Source organism: Primulina eburnea, chromosome 14, assembly GCF_022965805.1.
Source record: "Primulina eburnea isolate SZY01 chromosome 14, ASM2296580v1, whole genome shotgun sequence".
In the NCBI taxonomy this organism is placed as follows: Eukaryota; Viridiplantae; Streptophyta; class Magnoliopsida; order Lamiales; family Gesneriaceae; genus Primulina; species Primulina eburnea.
Window position 1 is genome coordinate 18,471,706 of NC_133114.1, and position 19,998 is coordinate 18,491,703.

Genomic DNA, 19,998 nt, shown 5'->3' on the forward strand with positions numbered 1-19,998 from the left:
GATTTGCCTTTTGAAAGAAATGGAAGAAAAATTTTCAAAAATTGTTGCTGCAATTCATCCCAAGTTCGAATGGATCTCGATCTAAGATTTTGTAGCCAAGTTTTAGCTTTATCTTTTGAAGAAAAAGGAAAAAGCTTAAGTCGAATGGTGTTCATGCTACAATTTAGATCATTATACGTATTGCACACTTCTTCACATTCTCGTAAATGCATGTATGGATTTTCAGAATCTAAGCCATGAAAGTTGGGTAAAAGTTGGATAATATCAGGCTTAAAATTAAAATGAGATGCATCAGGGGGAAAAACTAGACATGAAGGTGCATTAGTACGTGTAGGATTCATGTGATCTCTAAGTGTTCTTCGCCTATCATGATCATGTTGAGATTGAATTTCATCTTCATTTTCCTGGATGGGTTCTTCCGTCATGTTTTATGAAAATAAAGGGTTATTTCGAATGAGTCGACCACTAAGTGTACGTGACCAAATGCTCATGCAAATGCAAAAGAAAAAGAATAAAAACACACAAAAGCAATAAAAATTCAAATAAAGAAAAATAAAATATAAACAAAATTAAATAGACTTGAAATTAAATTTTACTTCCCCGAAAACGACGCAAAAACTTGTTGCGACTTTGATTGTTGTACTCCCAAGAGCAGGTTGTCCACAAGTAGTATAATTCGGTGAGTCCGATATCGTATCCACAGGGAAGCTAAGATAATTACAAGTCCACTACAATGTCTTTTGTTTTGTTTTTATTTTTTATTATTTTAATTTTTTGAATTTTTAATGGGTAAATTTTAATTGAAGTAGTTGAGATTAAAGGATCCACTCTTGGTATTTTAATAAATTTAACATTAATGAACATTATTGAAATCCACTTAATAAAATGGTTCCAATATATTAAATAATCATATTTATATTATGTTATATATTATTATTTTATAAGTATATAATATATATCAAAACTTATAAATGTTGTCAAGTATTTATTGTGCTATATATATTTGTAAACACTAAATCAAGGTTCCCACTTTAAATGGTTGGTATCACCAAACAAACATTTAAATGGTACCAAAAAATTAATATTATGATATATTGATATATATTACATCAAGGCATCCACTTTAAATGGTTGGTAATACCAAACTAACATTTAAATGGTTCCAAGAATTTAATATTATAATATATTCATATATAATAAATCAAGGCATCCACTTTAAATAGTTGGTAATACCAAACGAACATTTAAATGGTACCAAGAATTTAGTTTAACATATAGCAACAATAAATCAAAATTCTCACTTATAAGTAGGGTATAAAAATGCTTAAAAAATAAATATAACATAAACAATAAATAATGATTAAATAATATAAAACATAGATTCTTATCTTTTAATAACCTTATTATCATGCCAAGAGTTTCACCTTATCATCTCAACTTTAGGAAGTTAGATACTCATTATTCAAAGTATAAAACTTTGAATATGAAATTAACATGCTAATTATATTGAAATGAAGAAATAAAAGAAACATAAAGAGAGAAATATTATAAACTGAAAGATTTGTTCATAGAATGAGAGATATCTCAATACATTACAATGCACCCCTATTTATAGCCAAATTTGGAGAGACAACAACAAATAAAATATTATTTTTTTACACATAAGTCTTCATTGGTGCTCCAAGATATTATATTATATTACACATCACTTTTGAAAATCTTATTCTCCGAATTTGCTTCTTCACACAAAAAGAAACATGTGGATAATTGAGTTGTCTAGTTGTGGTATTTTTTTAGACCATTTGACTAAGTAATTTGAGAGATATGGTCAAAATACTAGAGCATGGTAAAACTGGCACTCCTTTGGTAACTTTATTTGTTGCTTAATTTGATCCCAATTGTGAGAGGATTTTTATCTGATGCTTGTCACCAATATTGTAGATATTATCATCAACTTTCTACAGGTTCAAGAATCACCTTAATCCTATTTGCAACGCAAAGGTTATTCTTGTTTTATCGAACTTGTAAAAATAGTAAAAACTTATAATTACACAACAACTTATTTTTTATACAATTTATTATAAAACATATAATATTTAAACGCTTAATAAAACAAAAACTATAAATTTATATTATAAAACATTTAATTAATGTAAAATTTTTATGTTTGTCAGTAATCATTTATTAGTTTGTAGCAAAAGGGTTTGATGTGCCCAGACTTATAACAGTAGTGACATACGAACGATGTTTTCTTTGCTTAGTTTGAGAAGTTGAGACTTTCTTCTTGACATGAGCTTTGTTTGATGAAGGGAGAACTTTTGAAGGTGAGGAAGTTTGACTTGATGAATTCAGCTTCTGTTCAATGGCTAATTTTGTGATTGGTACAATTTTCGTAGGTGGATCCAACATTACGGGGATAGTGTAGTCTTCAACACCCATCACGAATAATGGAGTCTTTGAACCAGCGTTGGATGTTTTACCCTGTTCAAATATTCTTTCAACAAGCCAAGACCAGATCTGTTATACTTCCCCATTGATAACATTGTGTCAAGTTTTGATGAGCTTGTATTGAATTTAGCAAGAGTCTTTGATGCCTTCTCAAGATCATTCTTTACCTTACACAATTCGAGATCCTTGTTGCTCAACAAGACTTCAAGACGAGACATGCTGCTTTTTAAACCAGTGTTTTCTTTTGAGAGTATGGAGTTTGTCTTATTCCTCTTAAGCCAGTCATCATAAAGTTATTAATACATCATCTGGACAATTTCAACAGTGAGCTCTTCATGGTGAGTTTCCTGGATTTTGTCAGTAACTGTGTTCTATAATGATTTGGCATTAAGACATAATGATTTTGACACAGTGTTGCGACTTGGTGTTGCAACACCAGTGGCAACAACAGAAGGATTGACATGTAGTTGATATTTATCTTTCTGAATGGCATATAGAGAAGTGCAATCATCTCCTTCATTCAAGTCGCGTTCTTCATCGGTATCATCGTCACTTAAGGAGACTGCCATGTTTTTATTTATGCAGAGTCGGTTGGCACACTCATTTGCATAATGACCGAATCTAGAGCATTCTCGACATTGGACTGAATCATGTTTCTTTGTTTCTGTTCGAGCTAATGAATCATTTCTCGATCTGAAACTTCCTTGAGTTGATGCAGTTATTTTATTCATTTCAAAAGGAACAAACTGTGGTCTTGATGTTGACACAATCTTATTATTTTCTCTCATTCTTTTCAGATAGTCGCCGAACTTCTTTGTGATTAAGGAGATTGATTCCTCACCAAGACCAGAATCCTTCGCCTCTTGAATTAGGATATTCACAGAATCATCAGTGGTTTGTAAAGCAACAGCCTTCCCAGTGTTTCTTTTCTGTAGTTCTAGATTCATCTGAAATGTTCTGAGGGAGCTAATTAGGTCTTCCAGATTAAGTGTAGAGGTGTCCTTGGATTCGTCAATAGCACATATTTTTATATTAAAACGCTCAGGAAGGGATCTCAGTACTTTGCTAACCAGTCTTTCATTTGACATAGGATCACCGAGACTAAAGGCCTCATTTGCAATATCACGTAATCTACGATCATATTCCACAATAGTCTCGTTCTCCTCCATCCTTAAGCTTTCAAATTTTGAGGTTAACATTCTGATTTTGGTTCTGCGAACTCTTTCAGACCCTTCGCAATGCTTTCGAAGTATATCCCAGGCTTCTTTGGCAGAAATGCAGTTGGTGATTAGACTGAACATGTTGATGTCAACAGAAGTGAATATAGTATTGAGTGCCTTCGAATTAAAGTTCGAGGTTTGGACTTCATCATTGGTCCAAGTATTCTCTGGTTTACTTCTGCTAGCACCATCAGCGTCAATTGTCCTCGGTGGAGACCAACCATCTAAGACTCGTTGCCAAGCCCTTTCTTCGATGGATTTGATGTAAATCCTCATCTTAACTCTCCAGAGGGCATAGTTTGAACTATCCAAGACTGGTGCTCTAAACGCAGTACTTGATGCTAGCGAATCCATCGGGTTATCAGTGTATTTCCTGTACGAACAACAGAATGACAGAATCAATCACTTAATGTATCAAGTGTTGGCTCTGTTACTACTTGAAAGAATTATTGCTCACAAATTAACAGGAAATAAATATTAAAAACTAGTATATCAGAATTTGGTGTTTTGCTCGGTGTTGACAACACCAGCACACAACAAGGCAGCGGAAATTTGATATTTAACTCAGATATAGCTTTAATAAATAAACACTTGGATTAAATTTTGCAAAAGTACAAAGACTTGTGCGACGCCTCATGGTAAAAATTTCACCAGAAAAATTATGTAAATCGTTTACACTTAAACAATAATAGTGAAAGTAACAAAACTAAATTCCTTGACACTCCAAGGAATTAACATGCATCAAACTCTTAAAGTAAATACTAGATGAATGAAAAAAAAACATGTTGCTTAAAATCAAACGAAGCCACTCTTCGATCAACACTCTGTGTCAGTATTGTTCTTGAGTGTTGGCAACATCAATCAGCAACACAATCACAAGGTAGGCAGACCACTCTTGCTCCTATTGCAAATCTTCAAAAACTGAATATCCTTCAGCAAAGCTCCGGTAGCCGTCAGAATATCTTCCTGCTTCTCTCGTCACCTTTATTGATAATTGACCTACTTATATATAGTCCCTTTTTGACCTAGATCTTCATAGATCCTTCACACCTATAAATAAGGAAATTAGAGTTTAATAGTAATCAAACTCTAATACAAGGTAATTGTACTATATCTTATAGATAGGTACTTAACTTAATTAAATAATTCCTAATAATAGGATTCACTATATCTAGGAAAGTAAATCTTATCAGTTTCTAGAAGTGCAAGATCAAAATAAAATCTCAATTGAATTAGGAATAAAATATTCCTTTTATATACAAAATAAAATCACTAATAGAATATGCTCGATCACTTTTCCATTTACCGAGGGGAAATATACATTGCTGTTAGAGTGAGAGTACAGGTACATAGAACCTACAAAATGTTGAGAAGTAATTCAAACTTGACCAAGTCATTTATCAGTTTTATTTGTTTCTAGATGGTTGGCGTGGTGCCCTAATAATCTACTTGTTAGTTGAGATTTCTTAGGGAGTCAGTTTTTTTTGTAAGCCTATATACAGACACTTCATTTCCTTTTGAATTTTTAATTATAAAACAAGTGCAAATAAAACGTCTCTGTTTTTATTCTTACTCTCAAATCCTATCAAAGTGGTATTAGAGCTAGGTTCGATTGTAATGGGGCGTGCTTATGGCAAACTACCATGTTGTGAACGTTTCTCAACCAGCAATTCCAGTTTCCAAAGGTGAGTGCTATGACTTCCGGAGTATCAAAATAAAAACTTTGTTTAAATCTCAAGACTTGTGGGATTTAGTTGAAAATGGCTATTCTGGGGAGGATGAAGAAGAGAAGGTAAAGGAGAACAAGAAGAGGGATGCAAAAGCCTTGTTTTTTATTCAGCAGACTATTCATGAGTCTATCTTTACTAAGATTTCAGCAGCAAACACTGCCAAAGAAGCCTGGACAACATTGCAGAGATCCTTCCAGGGCTCCTCAAAAGTAATCACGATAAAACTCCAATCTCTTCGTCGTTATTTTGAAACCTTACAAATGAAAAATGGAGAATCAGTACAACACTACTTTACAAGGGTGGATGTTGTTGTCAATCAAATGAGGTCCTATGGAGAGGAAATCAAAGACCAAATCGTTGTTGCAAAGGTACTGAGGAGTTGGAATTCAAAGTTTGATTATAAAGTAGCTGTTATAGAGGAGTCTACAGACTTGACAACTTACTCATTTGATGAGCTAATGGGATCTCTACAATCCCATGAAGTAAGACTGAAGAAATATGAACCAGATGAAGAAAAGGCCTTTCACGTGAAGGGAGAAATGTCCGGTAGAGGACGTGAAAACAACAAAAGTAATATCCAATGCTATTATTGCCAACAATCTGGACATGTACAAGCTATTTGTTGGAAAAGAGAAAAAGACATATATACAAGCAAATTGTGTTGTTCAAGAAAAGGAAGAAAACGAAGCTAAGTTGCTTATGGCCTATCATGATTATGCAAAGATCATGAGCGATATTTGGTGTTTGGACAGCGGATGTTCTAATCACATGACTAATGAAAAGTCTTTACGAAAGGAACTTGATGATTCTTACAAGTTGAAGGTAAGAATCGGTGACAATAAGCAGATGCAAGTTGAAGGAAAGGGTATTGTGGCAATAAAGAATGATCACAGTTCTGTAAACCCAGTTTTCTTGTTAAGGCTTAAAGGCGGTGTCGTGAAGATCTAGCAGTGTGAGCAGCACGAGTTGAAAGGCCTTAAGTGCGATATACCATGTGCTCCCTCTCTTTTTCTTTTTAAGACTGGTTGATCATGTTTCCAGAAAAATAGATACTTTCGAGAAAGAATGAGCACGATTGAAGTGTCAAGTTTCTCTATGATGTTTATTTCATTTCATCATGTTAGAGTAGGTGTCCGTCGAGCCAAGTGTTGACGAGTGTTCACACACGTTACACACACTCACATACACTTACACATTTTTACACACACTAAAACACACAACACACCCTACACATCTTATTTTCAGATTTTAAAAGAGAGAAAAACCTAGGGTTCTTCCACTTTCAGCAGCCGCCCCTACCCCTATGATTTTTCCAGCGTATTTTTGTGTGTTTTCTTCAAAGATTTTAGCGCCACGATCATCTGGATCAACCTCGCATCTCTCCCCGCTTCGATATCGTCGTTACGGTATTTTTAAATATCAAAAGGCACTTATATTCTGTTATTTCTGCATCGATCTCGTCATATTAGGTGTTGTGTTATTTTTATGCGTAAAAATTTATGTATGACGTTCGTCGTTTGAGCAGAAAATGGTTTGGATCAGTTTTGAAATAATTTTTAGATCTGAAAACTCGTTTTTGCTGTCTTTTTAAATACTGAGATTTTTCAGTCGTGGTTCTGAGAAAACTTTCAGCAGGAAAATTGTAGAACTTTTTGATACCTTCGATTTGACGGTAAATTCGAAATATTTGGATAAACATTGAGTGAGTTATGGCGTTTTTCGTGAGACTGGCCAAACTGCGTTTTTCAGAAAATTATGTATTGATGTGTTCTTGAAGTTATATTGTTGCAGGTTTCGTTGGGAATCGACGGGTGATCGTTACTGCGTATAGGTATGCTTAATATGATGTTGGGTTTGTATTTGGTATGCCAGTTAGTGTCGATAGGCACTTGAACTCGTTAGAAGACGTAGGAAACAATTTGGTGTCAAATTCCATGTTTTGAGTTGCATTGTGTAGTAGGTTGGATATCGTTGCTTAGGGGTGTTTGTACGAGTTTGGGTCAATGTTAGGGTATACTAGGATGGTTCTTGGGGTATCGGTATGGTCCGTACAATTAAGTCTAGGGTGATAAGCATCGCGTGTATTGAAATTTCGTGAGTTTGCACTTCCCGTAGGTACACGGACCCCCTCACAGACCAGGGCACGGGGTCTGTGTCTTTGTTTCCTTTGCGGTGCCAAATTACAGAGACTAGACGGACCCTTAGACGGACCCTGACACGGGGTCCGTGTCCTCCCTTCTTTTCAAGTCATTAGTGTTCGAACCTACACGGACCCAGGCATGGGGTCTGTGTCCTTCGTAATTTGGGAAAATTTTATAGTATGATTTGAGGTTTGACGTCATAGTTTAGTACAATGATTTACAAGGTCGAGTCATGGGAATTTTAGAACGTCCTAAGGAATGGAATGAGCTCGTAAGTAAGCATGACGTTTACGTTTAAGTTATGCAAGTTAAGCATTTGAATTCATGTTAGTATGTGCAACAACGGCCTCAATCGAAGTCCAACAAATCCCTCACCGCCAAGTAAGTATGTTGACGTGCAAGAAAATATTTTAAGTTTTTGAGGTATGCTAAATGTCTTGTGACCAAATTATATTTAGGATTGGAAAGCGTTAACTTATGAACGGGGGCCAATCCACCCGTTAAATTATAAACGAGTTTAGATCGTTATTGGAAAACGTTAAATTATGAACGGGGACCAATCAGCCCGTTAAATTATGAACGGGGATCTCATGTATGTGGCAGTGGATACGTCCCTGTCATCCCAGTACTGTGGTTTAGTCTGATCAGGCGAATTATGTTATGGGTCACTTGCTTTGAAACATGCCTCTACGCAAAAATTATGAAGTTATGTATATTCAAGTATGTTCAAGTATGCAAGCATGTTTAAGAAAAGTTTATGTTGATGGCACGTCTAAGTATGTAACAGGTTTTGATATGCAAGTTCAAGTTTTAAGTATGTACGTCCTATTTTAAAGTTGCATGTGATCTTATTATGTAGTACTTGTTACTTCTAGTTTATACGTGTTGAGTATTTAGACTCACTAGATTTGATCGATGCAGGTGAAGATGTTTATGAGGAGACTGAAGGTGGTGACCGAGGAGCAGGCTTGGACTGAGCGGGAGGCTAAACTCGAGGACCGTCATGTTTTAAGTTTTATGAAAACATTCAATACTTTTGTCAAACTTTAAATTTCAAATCTTTTGTTGCAACAACTTGTGAGACGTATGGTTTATTTTATCAAATTTTGAATGTTCACGTTTATTTAAGAAAATTTTTAATTTTTCCGCAAATTTTAAGCAGTAAAAAGTACGGTACGTTACATAGGGAATCATGTGAGCGATGCTGCTAGGCGTTTAACATGATTGATTGGGTACTATCAGACTTGAGTTCTGACGTTCTTATTATCAAGAAGTTGATAAGTAAGAATTGAGCAATTGGGGTATGCTCATATAAGGACATTTTTAGTCCCGAATCACATGGAGGTGTGAACCCACGGCTAGTTGTATCAATGAACCATTGAGGGCCAAACAAGTGCTAACTTTCTAGATCCCGTTCAGAAGTAAAATAGTTCAATATGTTGAATGTCTTATAAATGTGTTTATAAGCACAAAGAAAATTAGAAGTATGACTTCTATAAGGGGAATATGACTTTTAATTTTGAGGAAGTGTTCCTAAATTAAAAGTTGGTCAAATAAATAATGTATTTGAAATTGTGATTTTCATAAACATTATTATGGACTAAATTAAATTAATTCAAGTGTTTAATTAATTAAATAACATCGGGCCTTGTAGAACCCAATTAGAGATAAATATTAAAATAGTTGGCTTGAGTAAAATCAAGTAAAGTTTAAATGGTCTAAATGTGTTTGAGTCATTTAAATAAAACGTTCATGGGCCTTGTAATTGTTACAAGCCCAAGTAGAAAGCATGCAAGGGAGGTGCAAGGTTGGAAGCTATTTTTTCAATATCCAAGGCATGGCATGGCATGCACATGCCCACTTTAACTTTTTCAAGCACCAAGAAAAATCATCCTTCTCTCCTCCCCAACTCATATGGCCGAAATTTTAGAGTGATTTTCCCCTCAATTTTTGTTCTTCAATTGTTGAAGAAAAACATTCCCTTCTCAAAGAAAAATGCCTTACATTTTCTAGTGCAAGTGTAAGGTGGATCTTCCTTGTTGGTGGTGGGCTTGAATTTGAGCAAGGAGTGCTCAAGAGAAGCTTGTAGATCAATCTTGCCATTGAAGAGCTTAATTGTTTGAAAACTAAGTTGGAGCCATAATCAATCTCTTAAGATTGATAGGTATATTTTCTAAAACACTCTATGAATGTCATTTTGTGTTTTATTGTATTTGCTACACACTATAGTTTAGGGTGCTTTATTTTTCTTGCATGAAAAATATTTTGAAACTTTTGTTGCGCATTCGGGCACCTTAACCGATCCACTATCACATCCTTGTCACATAATCTGTTGAGTGTTGGGCAGTTAATAGGAAGTGGTTTTTCTCTTTGTTTGTTGATAATTCTTGTGTGATTGGAGAAAAAATTTCTTGTCATGTTGTAGCAAATGTTTCAATGACTAGAAACAAATTATTTCATCTTTAACTTTCTAGTGTAGAGAGTTATGTCTTGCTATGAAAGAAAATGATGAATCCACACTATGGCACTTAAAGTATGGATATTTTTATATCAAGGGTCTGAAATTGTTAAATGAAAAAGAAATGGTGAGTTGGCTGCCTCAAATTGATTCACTTGAGTTATGTGAAGGTTGTCTACGGAAAGCAGAGCAAGCATCTTTTTTCTATAAGTAGGCCTTGGAGAGCATCTAAAACTCTTGAGTTAGTGCATGCTGACTTATGTGGTCCAATGGAAACTGTATCATTTAGTGGGAGCAGATATTTCCTACTCTTTACTGATGATTACAGCCGCATGATTTGGGTATATTTTCAAGAAATCAAGTAAGAAACATTCTCAAATTTCTAGAAGTTTAAGGCCTATGTTGAGAAGCAAAGTGGCACACCGATTAAGGTGCTTCGAACTGATAGAGTTGGTGAGTTTTTATCTAAAGAATTTTCTGTATTTTGTGAAGAAAATGGCATTCACAGGGAATTGGCGGTGCCTTACACACCATAACAAAGCAGTGTGGCTGAATGCAAGAACTACACGGTAGTAGAGACGACAAGAAGCATGTTGACAGCCAAATGTCTTTCGAATATATTTTGGGCAGAAGCAGTAGCTACATCAATTTATCTTCTAAATTTATCTCCAAAAAAAGTTGTCCTGAATCAAATTCCTTATCAAGCGTGGAAAGAAAGAATTCCTTCGGTAAGCCACTTACGCATCTTTGGTAGTAACACATATGTTTTAATTGATTCACACAATCGTAGTAAGCTTGATGATAATCAACAAAATGTATTTTTGTTGGTTATTGTGATCAATCTAAAGCATATAGGCTATATAATCCAAAAAATGGAAAAGAGATTATTAGCAGGAATGTTGTTTTTGATGAAAATTCAAGATGGATATGGAATGAAGAATCAGATGGTGTTAAGGTTGACACAACTGAATATGAAGTTCTACAGAACACACCTGAACTTGTCAGCTCAACCTCAAAAACTTCAATATCCTCTAACTCCAACAACAATAACTCATCAAATTGTTCTTTACGATCAGCCTCAACAAACTCTATATCCACAAACTCAAGTGGAAATAACTCATCCGATGATGAAACTCCACCGAGAAAATTCAGATCATTAGCAGATATTTATGAGACTACACAAGCTTTATCTGTAGCTGATCCTACAAACTTTGGAGAAGCTGTGGGCAAAGAAGAATGGTGGACAACAATGAAAGAAGAATTGGAGGCAATTAACAAAAATTCAACCTCGTAATTGGTTCAGTTTCCAGAAGGAAAAAAATGACATTGGAGTAAAGTGGGTATTTAGAACTAAGTATAATTCATGATGGAGAAATTCAAAAATACAAGGCAAGACTCGTGGTCAAGGGTTACTCACAGCAACAAGGTATCGATTATGAAGATACTTTCTCTCTCGTACCCTGCTTTGAAATAGTAAGAACTCTTCTAGCCTTAGCTGCTCAATTAAGATTGATTGTTTATCAATTTGATGTTAAGTATGCCTTTTTAAATGGTGAGTTGGAAGAAGAAGTTTATGTAACTCAACCTGAAGGCTTTGTTGTTCATGGTGAAGAGAGAATGGTGCACAGGTTGAAAAAGACTCTCTATGGCTTAAAACAAGCCCCGCATGCATGGTGCATCAAGATTGATTCTTACTTTCAAGAAAATGACTTTAAGAGAAACAAAAATGAACCCACGCTTTATTTGAAGACACCTGGTAACAATTTTCTATTTGTTTGCTTTATATGTAGATCATATTATCTACGTTGATTCTTCTTGTTTTATTAAAGAATTCAAAGTTTGTATGAAGAACAAATTTGAGATGTCGGATTTAGGTAAATTGAGCTATTGTCTTGGTTTGGAAGTGAATCAGGCTGATGATGGGATTTTTGTCCATCAAAAGAAATATGCTTCTGATCTTCTCAATAGGTTTAATATGCTCAATTGTAAAGTTGCAGCAACATCAATGAGTTCGAATAAGCAATTGCAACTCAACGATGAAACTGAACCAGCTGATGGAACATATTTCAGGAGCTTAGTGGGGGGTTTGATATATTTAACCCACACCAGACTAGATATTGCTTATTCGGTGGGGGTAAGTTCAAGATTTATGCATTCTCCGTCAAAGCATCATCTTGGAGCAGCCAAAAGAGTATTGCGTTACATTGATGGAACAATTGATTTTGGTCTATGGTATAGTCAAGTTGTTAAATTTAAATTAATTGGCTTTACTGATAGTGATTGGACCGGGTGCTTGAAAAATCAAAAGAGTACAATAGGTTATAAATTCAATCTTGGGTCGGGTGCCATCTATTGGAGCTCAAAAAAGCAAGCAACAGTAGCTTTGTCATCTTCAGAAGGTAAATATGTAGTTGCAACTTCAGCAACATTTCAGGCAGTATGGATGCGAAGAATTCTTGAAGAACTTGGTCAGGAACAAAAAGAAGCAACTCAGATCTTTTTTGATAATAAAGGTGCAATTTTTATGACTAAAGATCCTGCTTTTCATAGCAGGACCAAGCATATCAGTATTCGTGTTCAATTCATCAGAGAACATTTAGTTGAAGGGCAAATTGGGTTATCTTACTGCAATACAAAGGAGCAAGTTGCAGACATCTTCACAAAGTCTCTTCCTAGAGAAAAACATGTTTATCTAAGATCTCAGCTTGGTGTCTGCAGGTTTGAATTAAAGGAGGGTGTTGAGAACTAATTCAAACTTGACCAAGTCATTTATCAGTTTTATTTGTTTCTAGATGGTCGGCGTAGTTAATTATAAAACAAGTGCAAATAAAATGTCTCTGCTTTTATTCTTACTCTCAATTCATATCACAAAATTATTACACTCATTTGATAAATAATCATACTTTTGATAGTGAATTCATCGACTCCTTTGAAATGACAAAATAATGAATATCAAATCTATCTTATATATCAAAATTTGTAACTTTAATACTAATTTGTGTTGAATTTTAAATAAACTCAAGATGAGTGTTATTTGAAACTTTTTTTACGTGAAAAATTCTTAATATTAAAATTATACGCTTGTCCAATGTCGAGAATATTGGAAAGTTGTAAAAGGCCAGTGTGAAGAAGATAAGAATGATATTCCGAGCGGCACACAAGAAAGTGTGATTAGTTAATTCTAATATATTTTCCATTTCATATTAAGCGCTTATGAAATGTGATACTATATCAGATGTATACATATCACTTACAAAATTTGCTCATGATAGTGATTCACCCATTTTTCATCTTTTAAGAAAACGGTCTCTAGGCCTAGTGGCACAATGTGTTCCAAAAAATGGGACAGATATTTAGTTCCAGACTCTCTAAACCAACCCGCACCCCAATATCAAAAAGCAAAGGGAAGGAAACTATGATCTACAGGGAAAGCAACAACCCATAATAAATTGAATGTAGCTTTTGTTGAAATACTGTTTTCGTGGACCAATGTACAGTGGAAGTTTAAAAAATTTTGTTTTAACGTTCAAAATGTTCATTGAACGTCGTATGATCTAAAACATTCATATGGTGTTTAGATCTGTTTACATTTGTGTATTTAACGTTGAATACCAATCCATTTCGAAATTAGCGGAGTTAGTCTTTCTTGTAATACTTATGAAAGAATATTCTTCATTTGATCGTCAAATAAGGTCCACAATCAGATATTGGATTCCTCATATAGATCGCACAAGAGATCTAAAGAAAATTTGGCGTCGAGATTGGATCGTCGTAAATTCAAAAATCTGGCACTGTTGTAGGGACGTCAGGGTGACGGCGCGGTGGAAGAGGGTGGCCGAATTTTTCCTTCAAAAATTCAAGTTTGCCGAAATTTTTCTTTGTGTAGGTGGAGAGAATTTTCTGTCTTCTTCTTGTATAGTTACATTAAAAAATTAATAAAAATACACTAACTTAATAGTACTAGGATTCATAATCATAATCTCATTAGAATTTCTTTATTTTCATTAATTAAAATTCTCATTTAGAACATCACACACTCACACACACATATGTATGTATGTATGTATGTATGTATGTATGTATGTATAGACATATATGTATGTAGAGACATATATGTAAAATTAAATAGTCATTATTTAATTTCTTAATTAATCGTTAATCAATTCTAGATCCTTGTAAAATATTTCATGAGAACAATGTACGTTTAGTATTCACCCCTACTAACATTATTATTTAATTAATAGATTTTAAAATTACTAAATAAATAATTGTGAACTCATTATAGCTCCGAATGACATTTAGACTACGCCATGTATCGAGGGTACAAATCTTGTTCATATAATTAAAATTTAAAATTTGGAAGGACAAAATTTTCATTGATTCATTTTTTGTAGAAGTCAGTTTTTTAAACTCGTTCACCAAAACAGATAGTTCTATTGTCCTCATTTAATTAACAATTAAGTTGACTTCCACAAATTCCAATACATGATATCTAATTAAAAACTCGTTTTATAAGCAATCTTTTTAATCATCATCAAACTAAAATCGTCAAATTCAACTCTTTACACTTGACTATCTCAACAAGAACACAAAATCTAATACTTGTGTGACTCTAAATGGTTCAAATATACAACTAGTCGTGTCTTAACAACTACATTGTGATTCAAAAATAACATTTATTCTTAATTGTATGAACTTACCCTAATTAGCCACATTATAATGGAGGTACTGAGCCCAAAGCTGGATCTAATGTCTTTTGTTCGTGGATCAAATGCTTATTCATCGACCCCATTGATAAAAAATTTCAGAACTCAATTCTGATCAAACTCATCAGATGATGGTAAGAGTATATAAATATAGTAGTATCTCCCATTATCTCTAGGTATTACTGTCACTGCCTGCAAAAACCTTAAGTTATGGTTAACATATCGTACGGTCCCTTCAATTAAAAATCCCGATCGAATATGCAACTACTGTTATATCGACAGGTTCAAATGAATTTGATAACGATGTTATGTATCCTTGAGTAATAATAGTGAAATTGTATGTGCAACTAAGAAATTTTTTTTCCCTAAAACATATGTCTTGCTCGATCTGGTAAGAAACTCCTTGTACTATTAACTCATTAGATAAAATAGAATATCTTAATTGTATGCAAACGGTGAATTCCCAGCTACAATGCATTGGCTCCTATGTGTTTCGAAACTGCATCCAACCTCGCCACTTAATGACCCTCAATGGAGTCGGTAACGAGTCAAAGTGCAGTGCTAGTATACAGAGCATCCATGTTGTCTCGAGTTAAATTACTAATGATGTACAACCATAACCACATAATTTTCTACTTGTAAGTAATAATCACTTGGAAGATCCGAGGGATGGTTGTTCAGTGCATAATAAATGATAACTCATCTGTATGAACGAAAATCATCGTGCCCTTACCAATAAAACACGATGTTTATATCACAAGTGGTAGTCTCAAGCTCAATCGACCTTCATCCTTATTTTAGCTGACTGATTCGTCAAGGAACCTATTTATAATATATGATGCAATTTCTAATGAGTTTCATAATCTTACATTACCAGGCAGACCTTGTGGTACATATTGTATATTTAAGGACTTTATCTATACAGCTTGCATGAGTAAACATATAAAGTAATTGTCTTAATGGGATAAAACCGAAAAATATTATTGAAGTAAATATTGTTTTTATATAAGAGTCAATAAAACCCAAGCCGCTAGTTGCTTCACTAGACATTTATCTAACAGCATTGTCATTGTCGTATTTAATAAGAAAAATAGTCAACTTTGTACTATAAGTTTGTCAGTTTTGGATTTTTGATCTTTTCAGTGGTTGAAATAGAGTTTCAATTGGTCTGATCATGTCAGTATTCCAGTGAAATATAAAATAAAAAAAACCAAAATCTAAAATATAACAACTTAAAGAACTATTTTCATAATTTTTCCTATTTAATAATATACTTGCATCAGTATTTTCTTGAATTTCATAAGATATTATCACTATTATATTTTTATCTCATGCTTATCTTTATTATTTTTTTAAAAATGTCGTGTAGATTTTTATTTCAAGGAAAGTCGCGTAAAATTTTATATGTATTGTTTCTTAAAACCTAATATCGTTACAATCCATATATAAATCGGCACAAAACCCTTAAAAGTAACAAAACATTATCTCATTTAAGTATGAAAAAGAAATTATCTGATATTTTAATTGTACGATCGAATGTTTATCTCTCTACCAAAAACTACAACAATGGTGCTACTCAATTCTTTTAAATTATACAACATCAGCCCAAGTATCACGTGTTGATCGTTTTCCTAATATTGAGAATTGTTACACCACTGTATTTTTTTGTGAAGCGATAACTTAATATAAAAATTCCATATATATATCTAAAAGAGAAAAAACTAAATTATACACTGTGCTCATAGGACAGGTGACAATGATAGTGGGTTGCTATAGTTCTAGCCAGCCAAGAAATTCTTCATAGGAAGAAAACGTGTGTAAAAGGGATCCAACTTTGCTTTCAAGAATCAATCAATAGCAGACACACTACCATAAAATGTGTTGTCAAATACAAGGAATATTGATATTCTTAATGGGGATGCGGTCCACATTTTGAATTTGCAAACGATTTAATGATGTGTGTGAATTCTTTTGTACCTTGTTAATTCCCCAGTTTCTAGTAAATATGAGAAATTAAATTGTAATATATATGCCTAATTTTGCACATTTTGAAATTTCAAATTCCTCCGAACTTCTTTATTCTTTCCCTAACTTAGTCGTCTACCGTTGCTTTTCTTTCACCACCAAGTTGTAGAGAAAAGGTAAATTTGTGGGAAATAAATTCGGAATATCGTTCCATTTGGGCTTGATAGATACTACACATATAGATAGTGCTCTCATCCACTCAGCACATGTGAAAAAATTAATTCCCAATATCGATCCGTTTGGGTTTAGTAGATGCTACCTATATGGGTAGTAGTGTCTTCATCCACTAAGCACATGACACGTGTGTTGAGTGGATAAATCGTGGTCACTAATTCAACACACGTGTCATGTGTTGAGTGAATAAAGATACTAACTGTCACAGGAAATCGGTGTTTCAAATAATTTGATAAAATCCATTAACTTCTAACATTCCAATAAAGTTGATAACTTTATCATGTTATATGACATAAGTTTAGGGATGGTTTCACTATTTGAGTATTTCAAAAAACTGAAACATGGAATAGTCGAAATCAAAACTTGTCTATCAGTTAACATGTTGTATAGGATTTAGCTAGTACTTGATCCAAATCATTGAAGGTATTATGAAAATGTGATTATGTTAAGATTATGATAAAAATCTATAAATACTATATATTTCATTTACCTATCAAATCTCACAATCCATGTCCAAATTATTACACACACACACACACACATATATATATATATGTGTGTGTGTGTGTGTGTGTGTCTATATATATATATATATATATATATATTATATATATAGTGTGTGTGTGTGTGTGTGTCTATATATATATATATATATATATATATAATATGCACACATATATATATATACTATATATTTCATTTACCTAACAAATCTCACAATCCATGTCCAAATTATTACACACACACACACATACATATATATATATATGTGTGTGTGTGTCTATATATATATATATATATATATATATATATATATAATATGCACACATATATATATATACTATATATTTCATTTACCTAACAAATCTCACAATCCATGTCCAAATTATTACACACACACACACATACATATATATATATATGTATGTGTTCATATATATCAAACCGTTCATCAACAAAACTTAGCAACTTAAATGTAGGTATAACAACTCCATAACTCACCCTCTCTTCTAACTTTAAATAAAGGAAAATATACTTTGACCTTACCTAACTCCTCCTGACATTTGCTGAGCTCCTAAACAGGGTGTAACTCGATTTTTAAATGAAATTTATTATACAAAAATGCAGGATTTAAACATTGTAATTTGAAGACTATTAAAATTTTATGTTTATATAAATATATATAAAAAAAATACTTTTTGCAAAATGACCTAAATCGGCTTTTGATCAGCCATTGATAAGAGTAAAATAGATCTTAGCACAATAATTTACTTTTGCACTTTTTGCACTTTTTTCCTTTGGCCAAAGTATTGATATAGTGGAAAATATATCAATTATATTCAGTTTCATATCACCACAATGATGGAAAAAAAAATTTATTACACTACGACAATTTTACTAATAAGATGATCGAAATTATGATTTACGCCATTTTTCCATTAATTCACCGATAAACATGCACGTGACAATACACATACGGTTGTTTTTTCTCGACTAAACAAACTATTAGAACGTTCATTAAATTTCTACATTATATATATCTATCTATATATATATATATATATATATATAGCAATGATACCCTGCACACCTATGAGCGCCTGTTTACGTGGCACGCCCACAACAACACAAAATTTTTTGTTTTGTTTTTTTAAAAAAAGGCTGACCAATCAGGCACCGCCACGTAGGCGGTGCTCATGATAACTTGCACACCTGGTGTGCAGGGTAACAAATTATATATATATATATATATATATATATATATATATATATATATATATATATATATATATATATATATATATATATATATAACTCGACCTTCAATCTTTTGACCTGGCCTAATTCAAAGGCACTATTGTAAAAAGTATTTTTAAGAAGATAATAAAGAATTAAAATGTTTAACTAGCTTGGAAAAGTTGGCTTCGGCAGGAAAAAATCAATGTGTTCCCACTTCCCCACTAATTAGGCACAATTAAGAACAAAGTTTTCATAGTGCTGCTACGTATGAAGTGATAAAAAAAATGTCCACTTTCAATAAAATTTTAAATTTTGAAAAATAACAAGGGATCGATCTTATATTTATTTTTTAAAATATAAAAAGAAATTCGGTAAATGTACGGCTCTTTGTTAAAAAAAATATTTATATCATTTGGTTGGTCCGATTAAATTAACAAAAATAATTTTTTCAGTCCAATATAGATTTATATTGTCTAATTACAATTTAGGTCTCCCTTATTTAATATTCATGACCCTTCGCACTTTTTATAATTAAATAAATTAATTAATATGATATAATAAAATAATAAGTATATGATCATGCAAAGAGAATAACCTAAGTCATGCAAACTACTATCGGTCGACCTAATGTGGATTTCATAATCATTTCGATCTGCAAATAAAGTTGACAAGGATTGACAGTGACGATAAATCTAATCAAGGTTTTCGGATTCCAAATCACCAATTTGTTTTTTTAAAAAATTGATCAGTGTATTAATTCGATTTAATGTTGTATATAGATTTTCATATTTTACATTTAAATATAAATATAAGGTATTTTTAGAAAATAGAATTTTGAAGGAAGTTAATTGTTGGGTAAATTTGAAAAAAATACACCTGCAACTCTTTCATTTAAGATTCAGTACCTAAAAGATTTTTTTTACAAAGCAATACCTGACAACACTACAAACTTAGTTTTAACTACCTACAAAGATAATTTTACATTTTTGTCCTTTTATTATTTAAATAAATATATTATTTTATCCACCAAATTAATTGTGTGTTTTCTATCTACCAAAATATTAGTACCTATTATGTGGTTTCAGATACTTGATTTTGTTATTTGAATACTTCAAATGTGTAAAAAAAATACTATATTTTCGAACAATCACCATAATTAAGTCGTTGTTGGATTTTCATAAAAAAATAAATTATGATGACTTATTCATGTCATTTTATTTTAAAAAATATATAATTCATCAATCATCATTAAAATAAGATTAAGTACTTATTTTGACATAAAAAATATCTATTTTTAAGTTTCAGATACTTGATTTGGCTCTTTAAATACTCCAAATATGTAAGAAAATACTGGAT

The 19,998-nt window shown here is 32.7% G+C and overlaps 2 protein-coding genes across 2 annotated transcripts; one reads left to right on the forward strand and one right to left on the reverse strand.

The window, feature by feature from the left end:
* Positions 1 to 2,819: 2,819 nt before the first annotated feature.
* LOC140811227 (uncharacterized) lies at positions 2,820 to 4,022 on the reverse strand. The gene has a single exon (XM_073169095.1). The coding sequence runs from the start codon at positions 4,020 to 4,022 to the stop codon at positions 2,820 to 2,822; it is 1,203 nt and encodes a 400-aa protein (XP_073025196.1).
* A 1,276-nt stretch (positions 4,023 to 5,298) lies between these two features.
* On the forward strand, positions 5,299 to 6,346 carry LOC140811228 (uncharacterized). Its single transcript, XM_073169096.1, has 2 exons — positions 5,299 to 5,968; positions 6,069 to 6,346. The coding sequence occupies exons 1-2, from the start codon at positions 5,299 to 5,301 to the stop codon at positions 6,344 to 6,346; spliced, it is 948 nt and encodes a 315-aa protein (XP_073025197.1).
* Positions 6,347 to 19,998: the final 13,652 nt, after the last annotated feature.

Bases quoted from the DNA above. Each gene is read 5' to 3' on its own strand.
- LOC140811227 (XM_073169095.1), bottom strand. From the start codon at position 4,022: ATGGATTCGCTAGCATCAAGTACTGCGTTTAGAGCACCAGTCTTGGAT.
- LOC140811228 (XM_073169096.1), top strand. From the start codon at position 5,299: ATGGCAAACTACCATGTTGTGAACGTTTCTCAACCAGCAATTCCAGTT. The intron at 5,969-6,068 runs GTAATATCCAAT...GTGTTGTTCAAG, and splicing joins AGGACGTGAAAACAACAAAA to AAAAGGAAGAAAACGAAGCT.